Here is a 15,204-nt window from a genome sequence, read left to right as displayed (position 1 = left end):
TTTGATTGAGCTAAAGGAGTGAAGTACCGGTGGGTGACGTTCAGTTAACAGAATCCTAAGCCAAATTTGAAACAAAAAAAATTAAATTATTGAATTCGGGGCGGGCTATCGTTTCGACCTGGTTGATTTTTATTTATAGAATTCAAATAAAAAGATGAAGTGGACGTGTCAGTGAACGAGAGCGAGTATCAAAGCTTATTAACAGTCTATGAGATTTTTGTTTCCAAAATACGTGTCACTTTTATTTCAAAAATTTGGTGCCTTGGTGGATTTCTTTCTTACCTCTTTATGGTTTTTTTTTTTAAATTAAATATTTTTGGAAGAAATTAAAAATCCTGAATTTCTCACTCTCTGCTTAGATATCTCAAGAAACAATCTTCCTTACGGACTACGCACTCGCTCACATTCTCAAAACCCGGAAGGAAAAAGAAAAAAAAAAAAAAGTATGGAAAGAAGCACGCCAGTGAGAAACCCACACTCTTCCACCTCCGATCTGCTGACGTGGAATGAAGCTCCTCCACCACAATCTCCGGCCTCCGCCTCAACCACCCATCGCTCGCACCAGGTTCTTTTTATTAATATTATTTAGATTTCAACTCTCACCTCCATTCCTTCGAAAATCATTTTTCTGATTTTCTAAAAAAAAAAGAAACTGTTTGCATTATCAGCCGTCGGATAGAATCAGCAAGGTGCTGTCTGGAGGTCAGCTCAGCGATGAAGAAGCCCAGAGTTTCTTGAAAAAGTAACCATCTTTTCTTTCAGCTTTTGGAATCAGATCTAATGCTGCATTTTCTTGATGTAATTCAGTAAAGCTAGTAGATTTCCGAATGAAGAGAATTTCAATTATATGATTTCCAAATTTGTTAAAAATATTAATTGTTTAGCCTTTCATTTATTATTAATCTGCCAAATTTGTTTACTTACCTAGACATGCAAGTTAATTTGTAAGGGTTTCTAGAAAATCAACTTATTCTTTTTAATATAATCAGTTAAGGAGATTACAAGTATGTGAAGTAATTTAAACAGCTAATTACTTCTTATAAAGCCTGTAGTTTCTAGAAACAATATCTCGTTTCATTTATGTATGAGCTGCTTTATTCATTTGACTCAAAAAGAAAAAAAGAAGATTTGATCCATACAGATATATTGCTTTGAAAGCTTTGAAAGTGAAAGTTGATGATTTATTGGTTATGAAGCCTCTGATTATTAGATTGTTGGACCTATAGTTTTCAAAATGTAATGAGAGGAAAAGCAAAGATACGCCCAGAGTTCTTAAAAGCTAACCAATGGTTGGGATTGCTCAACTTTGATCTTAGCCCTTCAGTTTAGATGATCTTGAAACACTAATCTGGTGGTTGAAAAGTTGGATATTGATTCATGGTCATTACTCTACCAATGTTAATTCTTCTTTCTACATTAGAATCTTCATTTAAAACTCTATGAATAGACTTTTGGAGACGTCTGTGAGATCTTGACAAGTTTTTGTAAGTTTTGGGAAAAGGAAAGAGAAAAGAAAAGCCATGGTTTGATAGCTAATCAGAAAGTTCATACTGTGTAAACTAGTGGAGAATTCATGATATATGAGGAAAAAAAAACCTGATCATACATACTAAGCAAAGTTACTGTCTTTGACTGTGCTTTTTCCTGTATTATTCTTTCTGATTGTATATTTGACCATCAAGTTGCATCTGTCAGGGCTCTTTCAAAAAGAGAGTTCATCGGAGGAAATGCATAAGCAAACTTATTTCTTTCCTTTGCTATTTCCAGGAAGCCTTGTTCAGGGTATAAATTAAAGGAGATGAATGGCAGTGGTATATTTGCTGGTAATGGTGGAGATGATGCGTCTCATTCTAGTGCTGCTAACAAAACTAGCGTGCGGATCTGTCAGGTACTAATTTGATCTCACTATAGTTTGAGTTGAGGATAATACTTTCTCGAATACTCTTTTATCAAAAATTGAATGAAATGGCAATTCTTCTTTTGTGCTTTCAATGGTTGCAATTTCAGCAAGCAATGAATGGAATTAGCCAAATATCATTTAGCACTGAGGAGAATATTTCTCCCAAGAAGCCTACCTCTCTCCCTGAAGTAGCAAAGCAGCGCGAATTAAGTGGGACTCTGCAAAGTGAGGCCGACTTGAAGAATAAAAAGCAGATATCAAATGCGAAATTTAAGGAGATTAGTGGACATGATATCTTTGCACCTTCCCCTGACATTTCAACTCGATCCTTAGCTGCTGCACGCACCTTGGAATCAAAAGAAAACAAAGATATGGAGAAGCCTGCCCCTAGAAACATTCGCACTTCTGTCAAAGTTTCTAATGTGAGTGTTTTTCTTTTTATGTATTAATTGTTATGCAGTCTGTAAGCTTTGTTATGCTGTTCTATGTTGTATTTATTTGTTCAAGATAGGGAGGTAAAAATTAATTTAGCTACTGCATTCTTCTAACATAACCAATTAACCATGTGGTCAGTAAGGTTCATTTGTAGCGGTGGCAGCATCTGAAATACCCCATATTAAAGTCCCAATTAACTGGTAACTCCTGCATTGTAAAATGTTTATATTCAGATTATAAATTTCCTCATGATTGTTAATGATGCAAAAGAATTCCAAAATTATCCCTGTTTCTGTTCTGAATTTCACTCAGAAATTCTCGTCAAACTCATAGAATTTGTATTTTGCAAACAAACAACAATACTAATTGACTTATTTATCCCACTTCCATTCTTTGCTTTGGTTTTTGTCTCCACATTCTTGCCAAGCTTCATTATTTCCAGAGATCAAGCTCTTTATGTAGTTTTATTGGTGACTGCAATATTTAGTTTATCTCAATGCAAGTGAAAACTTTACTGATTGCATTCTGTAATTTCCACTAGGGGTTTTATTTATTTAAAGCAGTCCTTGCTTAAATTTCGTTTAAATTTTTATAGCCTGCTGGAGGTCAGAGTAACATCCTGTTTGGTGAAGATCCAGTTACGAGGACAGCAAAGAAAATACACAACCAAAAGTTTCAGGAGTTGACAGGCAATGATATTTTCAAGGGAGATGTTCCTCCTGGATCTGCAGAGAAACCACTAAGCAATGCAAAGCTGAAAGAGATTAGTGGTAGTAACATATTTGCAGATGGAAAATCAGAATCCAGGGACTATTTTCGGGGTGTACGCAAGCCTCCCGGTGGTGAGAGCAGCATTGCATTGGTGTAACTCAGGCCAATCTAACTCGCAATATTGCTTGATTCAAGTAATGTTGGTCTTAATGTTATTCCTGTGTGAGTGCTTATGTTTTGACTAGTGATGTGCCCTTTTGACATTAGAGTGGTGTATGATGGCTGTGGATTTTGTGTAAGCTATTTGAGATTTAGATTAAAATGCTGGATAGATGGCTAATTGAGATATCTCTATCCTCCCAATTCTCGAGTGCCTTGACCACCCTTATTTTCTTTATTGTCAGTGGCATCATCAAGACCTTGTTTTTGCTCCTTCATAAGAAGTACCAAGATGATCTGTTACAACTGCAAAAAGCAGACACCTTTTTTTTTTCCCTCCTTTTCTTTTCCTTTTGAGAAATTTTTATCATTTTTCATCTTGAGATTATTATGTTCATCTACTTTTTGGTGGTGATATGGCTGGCTGGCTGGCCTGCAGAATAGACGTAGGTGAAAATTCATATTCAACAATTGGTGCATGTGCTCAGTAGTAGGCCCCTGAATGGGGTACCTTAACATTTGAGGGTCTACCACCGTTGTTATACAAGTTAAAGTTGAGCATTAATAATCCCTTAAACTTCCAGCAATTTATGATAACTTAAAAAGCTATCCCACTTGAATCTTGAGAATTTCTTTTCATTAAGCGGTTGGCATTGATAATATCCATCTGTGAGTTGATAATTTGTTCTTGTCTTGGAATCAATTCTATAGCAATACAACACCCATAATAAGTTGAACCATACAAAACTGTATAAAAGCCAGGTAACGTGAAGAAAGAAAGGGAGCGATAAAAAGAGAAGAAAAGGGAAGAGAAGTAATGTGATATTAAACCGGGGATCCAAGTTACATATCAACTATGGCTACTCAGTCCCATTCAATGTTAGATTTGATATATTAAAACACCAAGCAACTGCAGGACATTCGTATACCATAGGATATAACAAAACATCAAACTGGTTCATTCCCAACTTCTATGAAGCCAGCACAGGTACTAAAAACATTCCAGAAAGATACCCAGATTTAGCAATACATCCGTCCATGCAAAGATAACACGCCAGAAAGGTGAAGTCTGGCAAGGGAAATACATAAGCAACATGCACACGAAAGATAAATCGTTCTGCTCTGCATTTTAGGATTGGCTCAAACATCACCATGGCCAATCAAGGCAAGGAGCATTTTCTCATAGTCTCCGGAAGTGTCTCCAGCAATGGCATGATCCAGAGTAACACTGTTTCGGCGATGGTATTCCTCTTTAATACGTTCCATGTCTACCTCTGCCCTAGTGGTGACAACTCTAGTAAGAGCCCATTCGTCTGTCCCTAGCTTGTTGATGGCCAATCGCAGAACCTTCTCAAAGTATTTCTCAGGACAGGTCAAGCATTTGATTGTTGCTCTCAGCAACTTGAGGAACTCATCACTAGGATCAGCCTTCAAATCCTGCAAAGAGGTTTTTATTTTTTTTGTTACATTTAGACAAATTAGTACTTCACAGGACTTAACATGAAAAGTTGAGCATAATATATTAAATTCAGAAGTATCCAAAAGAACACACTTGAGCAGAGGGACAGAGAAACAGAGAAAAAGTTATTAATGAATTTTAGAACAACTTGTGAGAACTGAGACATCAAGATCACTTATATGCATTTCATCCTTCAGAATTGGAATAATTAAAGGAACAACTTCCAGAAAGCATATTGGATGTCATTACCTTGTTGATGGCATTCCCAAATGCATTGTTGTAGTGATTAAGTGTTGCATTAATTTGTGCCTTGCTCCTTGTTGTCAGGATCCTAATGATCTCCTCATTGTTATAAGCTTTGTCGGAGATCTTCTCATGAAGTATCTTTGCCTCTGATTTTGCTAGTGTCATGTTCACCTCTTCTCCCTCATATCGGAATGCACTCACAAGAGGAACCAACAGCTGCACGGGAACAATGGTGAAAAAACACACAGGACAATTCAACTTGGGGCAGAAATGATGAAATTGAATCCTATGAAAAAGAAATAAAAGGAGGCCTATCAAAAAAGTATAAGGACTAATCAGACTCCCATCACTTTAGCTTATGCACACAACTTCTTTCAATTCCAAAGATGAAATTTGGCTTGTGTAAGGGACGGGGGGAGTGTGAATGATGAGAAGCAAATCACAAGGTTTCACCAATTGAGTTCTGCTATACAACTATGTATAATGTATTTAAAATTGTCCCATGAAAACAGTAAAATAAACAGAGTTCTTACGAAATTGGAGGCAGTACCTTACGGAAGTCTCCGGTTGTGTGATGTGCAACATCTTCCTCCAGGGATTTCTTATAGCGAGTATGGTATGCCTGCCTCACCTTAAACAACTCAAGTGAAGACCTAGTACAAGCAATTTCAATGAGAACCCAGTGGCTTGAAGTGAGCCTCTTAGTAGCTTCATTAGCCAAAAATGCATCACGGTCAGCAGGATCCAGTGTAAATAACTTTACAGCCCTCTGCATAGGTAAACAAATTCAAAAAATCAAGAATTTATCCATCCAAATGTCAATGCAAGGCTGTATGAAAATTGTATCAAAAAACATGGTAGCTGGAAAAGTATTTTGCTTGACAGAAAATAGCAGTCCTATTTAAACAAACACTAGATGCATCAAAACCTGACCTCAAAGTCACTGGAAAGTTCTTTGTCTAGGGTCTTAAGGAGATCTTCCCCATAAGCTTCATAATAGGTTTTCTGAATTAAGTTGCGTTGAGCAGCATTGCGATGAGCCAAAATGTCAATAATCAACGACTCATTCGTTCCCCATCCTGCAAAACATGATCAGAACATCTAAGTCTTGGTTTATCCTATTTAAAGGGATTAAAAAGAAAAAACAGATAAGACTTTGGTCCAGATTAAGACATAAAGATAGATAATTCTATAAAGCATCGCGTCCTCACAATCGATTTTAGATGTCTATCAGTAAACTGGCAAAACATTTAAAGGAACAGATAACAGATCAATCTTGTTCTTCTAAACAATGTGAACAAGGAAAAAGAGAGATCCAACACCAAACAGAACAACTAACAAGCACAAAGATGAAAACCCCTCAGGTGGGTTTACTTACAATCAGATCATACAATCTAAGAGAAATGAATCAAAGATCACTTATTTCAGAGATAAAATCGATTCTATTTCTATTGAAAGGCAGCAAGGTATAATTGGAAATTTCAACAACAGGTAATTCCACTAATCTGAAAGAGCATGACATGATCAACAATGATGAAATAACAGAAACCATTGAAATGGCAAACACATCACTGAAAAAAAGACCTTGAAAAGCTTTATGGAGCTGTTCAGCATCCTCAGATGGAGGTGGAACATGGGCGGGAACTTTAAGCGTCGCCATTTCTTTTCCTTTTTTTTTTTTTTTTCTTTCCACTTGCAGTGACACTGTTTTTGTGTTTGTGAGGAAACGAAAGCGGATGACTAATTGTGAAAGTGAAGTGGTTTCGGGTGTGGCTTTGGAGCTTCTCTTTTATAGAATTGGAGCAGGTGCATAAAATGGTAATGAATGACAATAAATTAAAAATCATATATTATTATACATATATTATTTATTTCCTAGAAATCTGTTAGTTACAGCTAAGTCTGAACATTAAACTCGTGGCAGAAATTAATCTCTTTTTAATCAGTTTTAATTATAGTTTAATTTTTTAATTATTAGTTTATTAAGTAATACTATATTTCTTATCAATTAATATAAACACAATTACCTTTTAAATTTTATAACTTTAAATTATAGCTTGTACAGAAAAATTAATAAAAAATAGCTAAAAAAAATGATAATAATAATAAGTGATGTTAATTAAATGAAGATTTCTTAGATCGTGTATAAATTAGGAATCAACTATTTTCTTAAACAGAAAAGATTTTACGATTAGAAAAATAAATTAATATTTTATTTAAATTAGTAAATAATTTAGTATGTGTGTTTTACGATTAATAACTATCAATAAAATAACTGAATTAAGATAACAATAAATAAAATTATATTAGATCTTTTAAAATAATTTTATTTGGATGAGCTGTTTTAACATAAAGTTTTTGAAATAAGTATTGATTTAATTAAAAATTTAAAACAATAAAAAAATAATTTTCTAAAGGAGTGACATTATTGATATTATTTTTTGCCAATGTATATATTTTCTATGAATCTTAAGAAAAATATATTACATCGTGATCTGCGCTCATGGTTATCTTTTTCTTTTTTGGACCAACTGGACATATTTAGGTATTGATCGCGTACAGACAAACAAGACCTTGTCATTAATCTGGAACTAAAGTGCCACGCGGCGGCACGATTTCGCACCTACCTCAACGTGTGATCGTTGGATTCGCATCTCCATTTCTTCAACTTCAAGCGGTGGGTTCAGAATACTGCAAATATAGGCAGGAATGATTTGTCATTTGTGGTCCCTATTAAGAAATCGTCATAATTATTGTTTCTTTTTTGAAATGATTTATCTTTTTAGGACTACAAACACCCTTCTTCCTATTATTATTATTATTAATATTATTACCTAAAAAGATAATTATTTTAATCTAAATATAGAAAAAAAGATTATTTTCTTTTATAATTAATACTGTTAATTTCACTAATTTCCTATTATTATATTTTTGTTAATTATATTAGGGTAAACATTGAAAACTCTCACTATTATTAGAAGATTAAATGGAAGAAATTTTCCCATTATACCCTTCTAACAACTACTTCGAGATTCTATTACAGTTAACTATTTGAATTATTCACTGCACGTTTTTATCCATTTGGATCTTTTATTAAACTTGAGTTTTCTCTTTTTAATATATAACTAAATTAATACAAAGGAAATCAAAAATAAATTATATGCAGCTCCTGATTTCTAAAATGCATATGATTCTGTGTCCATGCAGAAATAAATTTCCTGTTCAATGGAATGTTTATCAAATTCCTCCATGTGAATAAAAATACATCAAATAAAATCTACACTTTGCCAAAACATTTTTCTCAATATGCCAAACACACAAGAAATTTCGGATATGATTGCATAAGGACAATTATCATCACTTAATATTTTGCTAAACATCTCCAATTTTTGCATGAAAACAAAGCAAGAATAGAATGGAGTATTAAAACTTGAAACTCCTATAATATCAAGCAAAGACATTTTATACTTATTAGTCTTGTAAGTGCAATCCATCACAAAAATATTTCTATAACTTCTAATTAGCACAATAGACTTGTGATATGTATAGAACAAGTGTGTTAAAAGGCCATCATGGACATTATAAGTATTGATATTGATATTTCTCCATGGTCAACCAAAAATATTTACTAGTGGCTCCATCTGTCATCTCTAATTCTTGTGATATATCAAAATCTGTTAAAAAGTAAAATAAATATTATTAGCTTCAATTTTATATAATTAGCAAGTAGTATATGTCCTATATATGTTATTTCAAAGTAATTAAATCAAAATATTCCTTTGCCAAAAGAAAGTTCAGCCCTTCATATATAATTTTACCACTTCTCTAACTAGAAACCAAACAAAAATTGGAATAAATGTTAATATCTTTTTCAAGGTTGGATGAAAGCATATAGTTATTGGTAGCAAAGGATGGAGATTGTTCATGATTTTTGTATTTATAGGATATTGAAGTTCATCGGTGTTGTCCATTTCAATCTTTCTTTCTTTCTTTTTTTTGGTTCAAAAGCATAACGATAAAGGAGAAAAGAAGACAGTAAATGGAATTTGAATTTGGAAAGGTTTAGAAGGGGTATAGGTTACAAACTTGGAACTAAAAAGGGTGTAATGGAAAAATTTAATATTTTAAATGATAGTGGGACTGCTTATTATTTCAAATGGACTGTCAATAACATCTCCCTTATTTTAATATTAACTATTTGTATTTATTTTATTTCACCTATCAACTATCTATCTGACTTTAATATATTATATATAAAATATTATATATTTTTTATAGTAATTAATGTGTTTTGATTATATGAAGATGTATCAAAATGTAGTTAATAATATATAAAGATATAATTAAAATAAAATAAAAAAATTATTCAAAAACATCAATAAAAATAATGACTTTGTGTTTATAGGAGCTACTTGAATTTATATGATAATAAAGAGCTGGATAGGGAATGAAGAATGAAAATGATGCTGTCGTAATTTTCTGATGTGGTAAAGCCATGTAGGCAGTTGTATGGGTTAAATTATCCTTATAAGCATCAAAACCGCCACCAAACTGGAGCAATGCATTTGATTGACATGTTTTAGGGCGTTTGTAGGACTTGATTGAAAAAAAAAAATTGTTGAGACACCAAAATAACAAAAAACGTAAAGTTAATACATCAAATTTGCAATTTTTGCTTCTTTAGAATGGAAATGACACTATTATCCCATCATGCATACCGTTTAATGCTCCTACCATTTAATTCTATAAGGGCAACCAAGACAGTGTGCATGACTTATAGTATAAACAGACTGTTGGAGTTGACGTGTAAGACATTTGAAGGTTGACAAAAAAAAAAAAAAAAAAAATCTTATCATGCAACGTCGTTTTACATGGCTCTTTGCTGGCGAGGAAAGGATGAGAAAGTAAATCAATTTTTCAATTTAAGAAACATTGTTCGTAGTGTTTCCTCTTTTATTCTATTGGTATAGATGATATATTATTATTGCATAAAGAAGCATTCTTTTATTTAAGCAATCTTAAATTTCCCCTACTTAAAAAATAAGCTCTCTCTGTTCTAACAATCAAACCAGAACATTCATTCAGTCTTTAAGTTACGTTGAGATCCTAATAAAGGCTCTACTGGGAGGACCATTCTGCCCAAATAATATTTCTAGAGAAATAACTAAAATTAAGTATCAAGTTCAATTGATCAAATTTTCAATTAAAAAAAAAACAATATCAATTTAAAAATTTTTAATAGTAAAAATCTTTTTTTCTAAAAAGAATTTAAAAAATAAAGTAAAGTAAAAAGGTATTCATACAAAATTTAGCAAAATTAGAAAATATTCAAAGAAAGTAAGATTTTAGATTTCATTTAAAATATTTTTAGTAAGAATGCTTAAGAAAGTTTACTCATTTCTTAACGATTTGAGTATGACTTTTAGAATTAGTATTTATATAGAATAAAATTTCTTTAAATACACTAAATCAATAAAATTTCTCTAAATATATTAAATAAGTAAGAGAATGCAGCTTAAAATAATTATAAATAAAATAATTAGATGGTAATGTTTTTTTTATTAAGGAGGGATGTTCTAAAATAATTAGATGGTAATAATACAAGACTGTGAAATTCTGGATGCTTTAGAGTTTCGAGTATTGAATTTTAAGTATCCAAGTAACCTATCAAATTGTATTAAAATTAACTCCAAATATCTTGTTAGAAAATATTCAAATAATTTCTTTTTTCTTTAAAATTTTGATTTTTGTTGGGGGCGTGGGTCAGGTGTTATAACCGTGTCTTTGAGCAGCTTGAAATTGAAAGTTGAAAGGTTCCATCAAAATCAGCAAAATTTAGAGTAACTTTGAACATACTCTTCTTGTTCTTCTTCTCCTGAGCTGGTATTTTGCTCACCATATTCATTTCTTGCCTTAGATAAAGAGAGAGAGGGGTCTGTATTGCACAAGTAAGAAAATTAGAAAAAGAAAAAGATATTGAAAGATAAGATGTAAAGGAAGACACTTTTTGGAAGTGAGAGTCTGTGGTGACAATCCATTATCTCAAATTGGGCATTAAAAATATGGGAAAAGCAAAATCATTTAAGAGCAAAGCAGTTCATTTTGTGTCTGATCTCACCACTGTCTTTCTTAATCCCATCTCTGACAAACCCTCCTCTAAGCCTCCTCCTCATGCTCATCATCCTCCCACTGTAGGTCTCCTCTTTTTCCTTTTCAATTTTTGTATCTTTATCTGTTATGTGTTTGTTTATTGCTTTTAGTTTTGGGGTCAAAATTTTATACTTCTGTTGTTGGATAATTGATCAAAATACACATTTCTAGTTTGATGGTAGGTAGGGAGATTTTAGTTTCTTTTTGTCCATTGGTATTTTGATTTGTGATGATTCTAAGCAATCTGTCTCTTGTTTCTTTTACGTTGTCACTAGGTTTCTTGTGGGTTCTATTCAATTGAGGGTGAATTGACTTTTCTTTTTATTTCTCATGTCTGATTAATCCTTTTCAAGAAGGCCCAGTTGATCAATTATACAATCAGCTGCTAATTAGAGTATTTAGGATGACTTTTAGCAAGATTGTTCTTGCCAAAGCTGAGTACATTCACCGTTAGAATGTTTGATTGTACATCTAATTACTGTTCAGTTAATAGAAGCTTGAAGTATCCCATACAAATCAAACTTTTAACTGATGTTGGAGGTTATGATGAAAATCTGCTGGCTGACGACTTAGTATATGATGCTCTTGTTCGAGTATATATTGGTGTTTAACAATTTATCCTTTGTTTTCAGCATTTTGACTTGATAACAGTTAGTTTAGGCTGTTGAGAAATTGTCCAAAACTTAAATTATAACTCTTCACTTATCATTTGGATAGGAAGACCTGAATGAGTCAATAAAGAATCAACATGAGTCAATTTCTGAAGAGGATACTGGAGATTTAGTTGATGGGCCAGATACTTCTTCCTTTACTGCATTTCTGTATTCTCTATTGTCATCTTCGGAGTCTGGAGATAACTCAAATGCAGATGAGAAAAATGATAATATAGCAGAAATGGTTAACCAGTTATCTGACAATGTAAGGAAAGAGAGTGGCACAAGAAAGGGCTTACTTTCTAGGGGTAAGCAGTCTCTTAAAGCTATTTACCATGCTACTAGAATTGGTGGATATCGGGGTCAAGAGCGTAAGGGCAATTCCGACATGATTATTGCTGATGAGAGTGATGATAATTTTTATGGATTGGAGATGAAGAATATGCAACCTGTGAAAGAGCCTGTTGAGTTGGGAGATCTTCCTGACATGTCCGAGCCTTCATTGCTTCTTTCAGAGAAAGCAAGAAGTGTCCTTTATGCTTCACTTCCTGCACTTGTTCATGGGAGGAAGTGGTTGATGCTTTACAGGTTCAGTAACAATAACTCAACTTTAATTGTTTTCAGCTTTTATAATATGTATGGATTTGCCAGTATTAGTTTCTAATGATCCACTAGAGCTATATTAACTCTCTACTATGTGCATACTGCATACCTGTGTTTGTCTCTGTTATTCTTTGCAGTACATGGCGGCATGGAATATCACTTTCAACTTTATATAGAAGAAGCATGCTTTGGCCTGGACTAAGTCTACTGGTAATGCTTTATTATCTGTTGTCTTTATATCATTCTTTCATAGTTTTTCTGTTGTATCTTGCATGTACTTTCTCATATTGTTTTCTCAAGGTCTCTATGCAAATTGAAGACCCTTTTTTCCCTTCTTTTTGGTTTGATTTGTTAGCAATGTTGAATTCTTGAGCATCTGATTGGGTATTTTGTGTTTGATGTACTCCTGTTATGCATGTGTAGAAAACATGTCAGCTGGAATAATTTTCAAACTTTTACTTTTCAAACAAAGCTTCTGTTTAGTATTACAGTTTTCAGCTACCAACTTGAAAAAGAATCTGAGAAAGATATAATGCAGCCCTGTTCAATTAAGCCTAGGATATTGATTTTATTATTTGCTAAGGAAAGTAAATGTTTGATGTCTTCCAGGATCATAAATCATTATATTTGCATTAAATTGTTATTTTCCCTGGCATTTTAGCTTCTATGCACGTTAATTTTTGCTTGCAGATAAAACTGCTCCTCCATTCTGTTAAATTTCTTTCAGGTTGTTGGAGACAGAAAAGGTGCAGTTTTTGGTGGCCTGGTTGAGGCACCCCTAAGACCAACGAACAAGAGAAAATATCAGGTGGCGCTAAATTAAATTTCTGCCTGAATTCATTTGGCTAGCATTTCCTTTTGAAATTTTTTGTTGATGTTGAATTTTGAACAGGGAACAAACAGCACCTTTGTTTTCACTAATACGCCTGGCGATCCTGTGATATTCCGACCAACAGGTATCTCCCTCCATGCCCTCTAGGAGACAAATTTGAATTCTAAATTTGGAAACATTGGATCAGATATGGTTTCAATCATGTGTCAAAATGTTCCTTATTTTATATTTTCTGTTGTCAGTTCAAAAAAAATTACAAGGAAGTTGATTGTGTGCACATGTGCTTATGGTTGTTAAGGATAGAACTCTTATGTTCCGGGATTTCTGCCCCTGCCTTTGACTTTGATAAACAGCATTTATGTTATCTCATATCTTCTGAGGGATGAAAGTTTGTTGTATCTTATGCAATTTTAAGTTCATGAGCATTTTTAGATGTAGTAGACACTATATATAGCTACAAGCACAAGCTATGCTTTTCTTCCCTGTTACTTGGAGATCCCAATTGTCATGAAGAACATAGGACATTCAGTTACATCATCAAGTCATATTAATCCCTCTATAGAACATTATGGTACTAGATGCTATAGCTCCTACTCTCCAGCTTCTAGAATGTTATTTTCAGTACTCTTATATTGCTTGGAAATGCTTGAATATAGAATATTTAGATCTCATGTCTGATTATTACATGTAATCAAATCATATATGGATTGAGTTCAATATACCTGTCCCAAGTGTCTGATTACTGCAAATTATGGACATCTGAAGAGTGAGATAATGTGGAAGGTTAATTGATTTGCTGAAGCAATATCTAACTGGGGCACACAGAAAAGCCTACCCCGAAGATGTTTCTTTAGAAGGAGGTTGGGATATGTGTTGACCTTTTAATGGTTGCTCTAATGGCACTATTGTAACAGGTGCAAATCGCTATTTCACTTTGTGCACAACAGACTTCCTAGCAATTGGTGGGGGTGGCCACTTTGCACTCTACTTGGACGGTGATCTGTAAGCCCTTACTTTTTTCTCTGTAACTCATGTACTTGTTTTAGACCCAATTGAGTGATGTAGATGGCATCTCTTTCTGAGAACCAACTTTAAAAAACTTGAGCATACAACACAGTCATACTTGTTACTGATATTCCTATTTCCCATCAAGATTAAATGGATCAAGCTCGGTATCAGAAACCTATGGGAACCCTTGTCTTGCACGCTCCGAAGACTTTGAAGTTAAAGAAGTTGAGGTATGAGAAGTACTCCCCTACAAACACACACTCCTACACAATCTATAATATGGCTCACAAGCACTAAATTCATTCGCATTAAAAAACATTTTCCTCTTTCTTTGTGAATTGTAGTTGTGGGGCTTTGTGTATGGTACGAAGTATGAGGAGATACTTGCTTTGAGCAGAACAGAGGCTCCTGGGATTTGCCGGTGGTAAATATTGATACAAAGAGTAGATCTTTCGTTATGAGTGTCAAGTGTCAAGTTTTGTACATAGACCCTGTATATAAAGAGTGTTTACCTTAATACCTGAAAATTTTTGGGATATAACTTGGATACTGACCCTGAAGCACTAATAATATTAAGCACAAAGATATGTTCGAGACTTGTAATGTCATATTCGAGGATTCAATATTCAGACAAGTTTTTCATTTGACATCTGCTATAGAAGAAATCATTGAGATATAACATGAATGATCGATTCAGGTTTTAACATTGGCAGTAAATGTGAATAAAGGAATAGGGTTAATTCTAAATAAATTCTTATCTCTTCTACTACCAAGATGAGTGAAGAGGGAGAATGATCTATCACAGAACAAAAGCAATGCCTTTGTTTCAAATAACATTGAAAAGTTAATCAGTTTCTGCCCTGCTTTAGCACTTCATGATATAGGAAATTCAGCTCGATGCTTGAAATAACAAAAAATAACTGAATCGGCATCCATCTTCTCGCAATGAAGAAGGGATACAGGGGAATGTCCAAGTCCAAGTGTAAGATTACCGGATATACTAGTTGCACTCTGGCTAGCACAAATTGGAAAGTGGGTATCACCAAGC

At 33.5% G+C, this 15,204-nt stretch overlaps 3 protein-coding genes across 4 annotated transcripts; 2 read left to right on the top strand and 1 right to left on the bottom strand.

Annotated features, from left to right (window-relative positions):
- The first annotated feature begins 328 nt into the window (after positions 1–328).
- LOC8269056 lies at positions 329–3,409 on the top strand. Its single transcript, XM_002531207.4, has 5 exons — positions 329–565; positions 669–742; positions 1,768–1,888; positions 2,008–2,322; positions 2,931–3,409. The coding sequence occupies exons 1-5, from the start codon at positions 446–448 to the stop codon at positions 3,201–3,203; spliced, it is 903 nt and encodes a 300-aa protein (XP_002531253.2). The 5' UTR covers positions 329–445; the 3' UTR covers positions 3,204–3,409.
- A 601-nt stretch (positions 3,410–4,010) lies between these two features.
- On the bottom strand, positions 4,011–6,688 carry LOC8269057 (annexin D2). Its single transcript, XM_048376659.1, has 5 exons — positions 6,495–6,688; positions 5,844–5,989; positions 5,461–5,679; positions 4,914–5,126; positions 4,011–4,642 (listed from the first exon to the last, which is right to left on the bottom strand). The coding sequence occupies exons 1-5, from the start codon at positions 6,568–6,570 to the stop codon at positions 4,346–4,348; spliced, it is 951 nt and encodes a 316-aa protein (XP_048232616.1). The 5' UTR covers positions 6,571–6,688; the 3' UTR covers positions 4,011–4,345.
- A 3,981-nt stretch (positions 6,689–10,669) lies between these two features.
- Positions 10,670–14,803, top strand: LOC8269059 (oxidation resistance protein 1). Of its 2 annotated transcripts, none has more exons than XM_048377077.1 (8): positions 10,670–11,105; positions 11,782–12,301; positions 12,454–12,526; positions 13,044–13,124; positions 13,209–13,272; positions 14,063–14,150; positions 14,302–14,386; positions 14,501–14,803. In XM_048377077.1, the coding sequence occupies exons 1-8, from the start codon at positions 10,973–10,975 to the stop codon at positions 14,582–14,584; spliced, it is 1,128 nt and encodes a 375-aa protein (XP_048233034.1). In that variant the 5' UTR covers positions 10,670–10,972; the 3' UTR covers positions 14,585–14,803. The 2 variants fall into 2 exon arrangements, with proteins under 2 accessions (XP_048233034.1, XP_002531255.1); XM_002531209.4 differs by having other exon boundaries at positions 10,672–11,101; positions 11,778–12,301.
- The last annotated feature ends 401 nt before the right edge of the window (positions 14,804–15,204 follow it).

This window comes from Ricinus communis, chromosome 7, assembly GCF_019578655.1.
Source record: "Ricinus communis isolate WT05 ecotype wild-type chromosome 7, ASM1957865v1, whole genome shotgun sequence".
Lineage (NCBI taxonomy): Eukaryota > Viridiplantae > Streptophyta > Magnoliopsida > Malpighiales > Euphorbiaceae > Ricinus > Ricinus communis.
This window is presented reverse-complemented; position numbering and strand designations above follow the sequence as displayed.

Coding starts and splice junctions, on each gene's coding strand:
- LOC8269056 (XM_002531207.4), top strand. CDS start 446: ATGGAAAGAAGCACGCCAGTGAGAAACCCACACTCTTCCACCTCCGAT. Junction 566..668: donor CCACCCATCGCTCGCACCAG/GTTCTTTTTATT, acceptor TTGCATTATCAG/CCGTCGGATAGAATCAGCAA. Junction 2,323..2,930: donor CTTCTGTCAAAGTTTCTAAT/GTGAGTGTTTTT, acceptor AAATTTTTATAG/CCTGCTGGAGGTCAGAGTAA.
- LOC8269057 (XM_048376659.1), bottom strand. CDS start 6,570: ATGGCGACGCTTAAAGTTCCCGCCCATGTTCCACCTCCATCTGAGGAT. Junction 5,990..6,494: donor GCTCCATAAAGCTTTTCAAG/GTCTTTTTTTCA, acceptor CATGTTTTGCAG/GATGGGGAACGAATGAGTCG. Junction 5,127..5,460: donor CAACCGGAGACTTCCGTAAG/GTACTGCCTCCA, acceptor GTTCCCGTGCAG/CTGTTGGTTCCTCTTGTGAG.
- LOC8269059 (XM_048377077.1), top strand. CDS start 10,973: ATGGGAAAAGCAAAATCATTTAAGAGCAAAGCAGTTCATTTTGTGTCT. Junction 12,302..12,453: donor AAGTGGTTGATGCTTTACAG/GTTCAGTAACAA, acceptor TATTCTTTGCAG/TACATGGCGGCATGGAATAT. Junction 12,527..13,043: donor GGCCTGGACTAAGTCTACTG/GTAATGCTTTAT, acceptor AATTTCTTTCAG/GTTGTTGGAGACAGAAAAGG.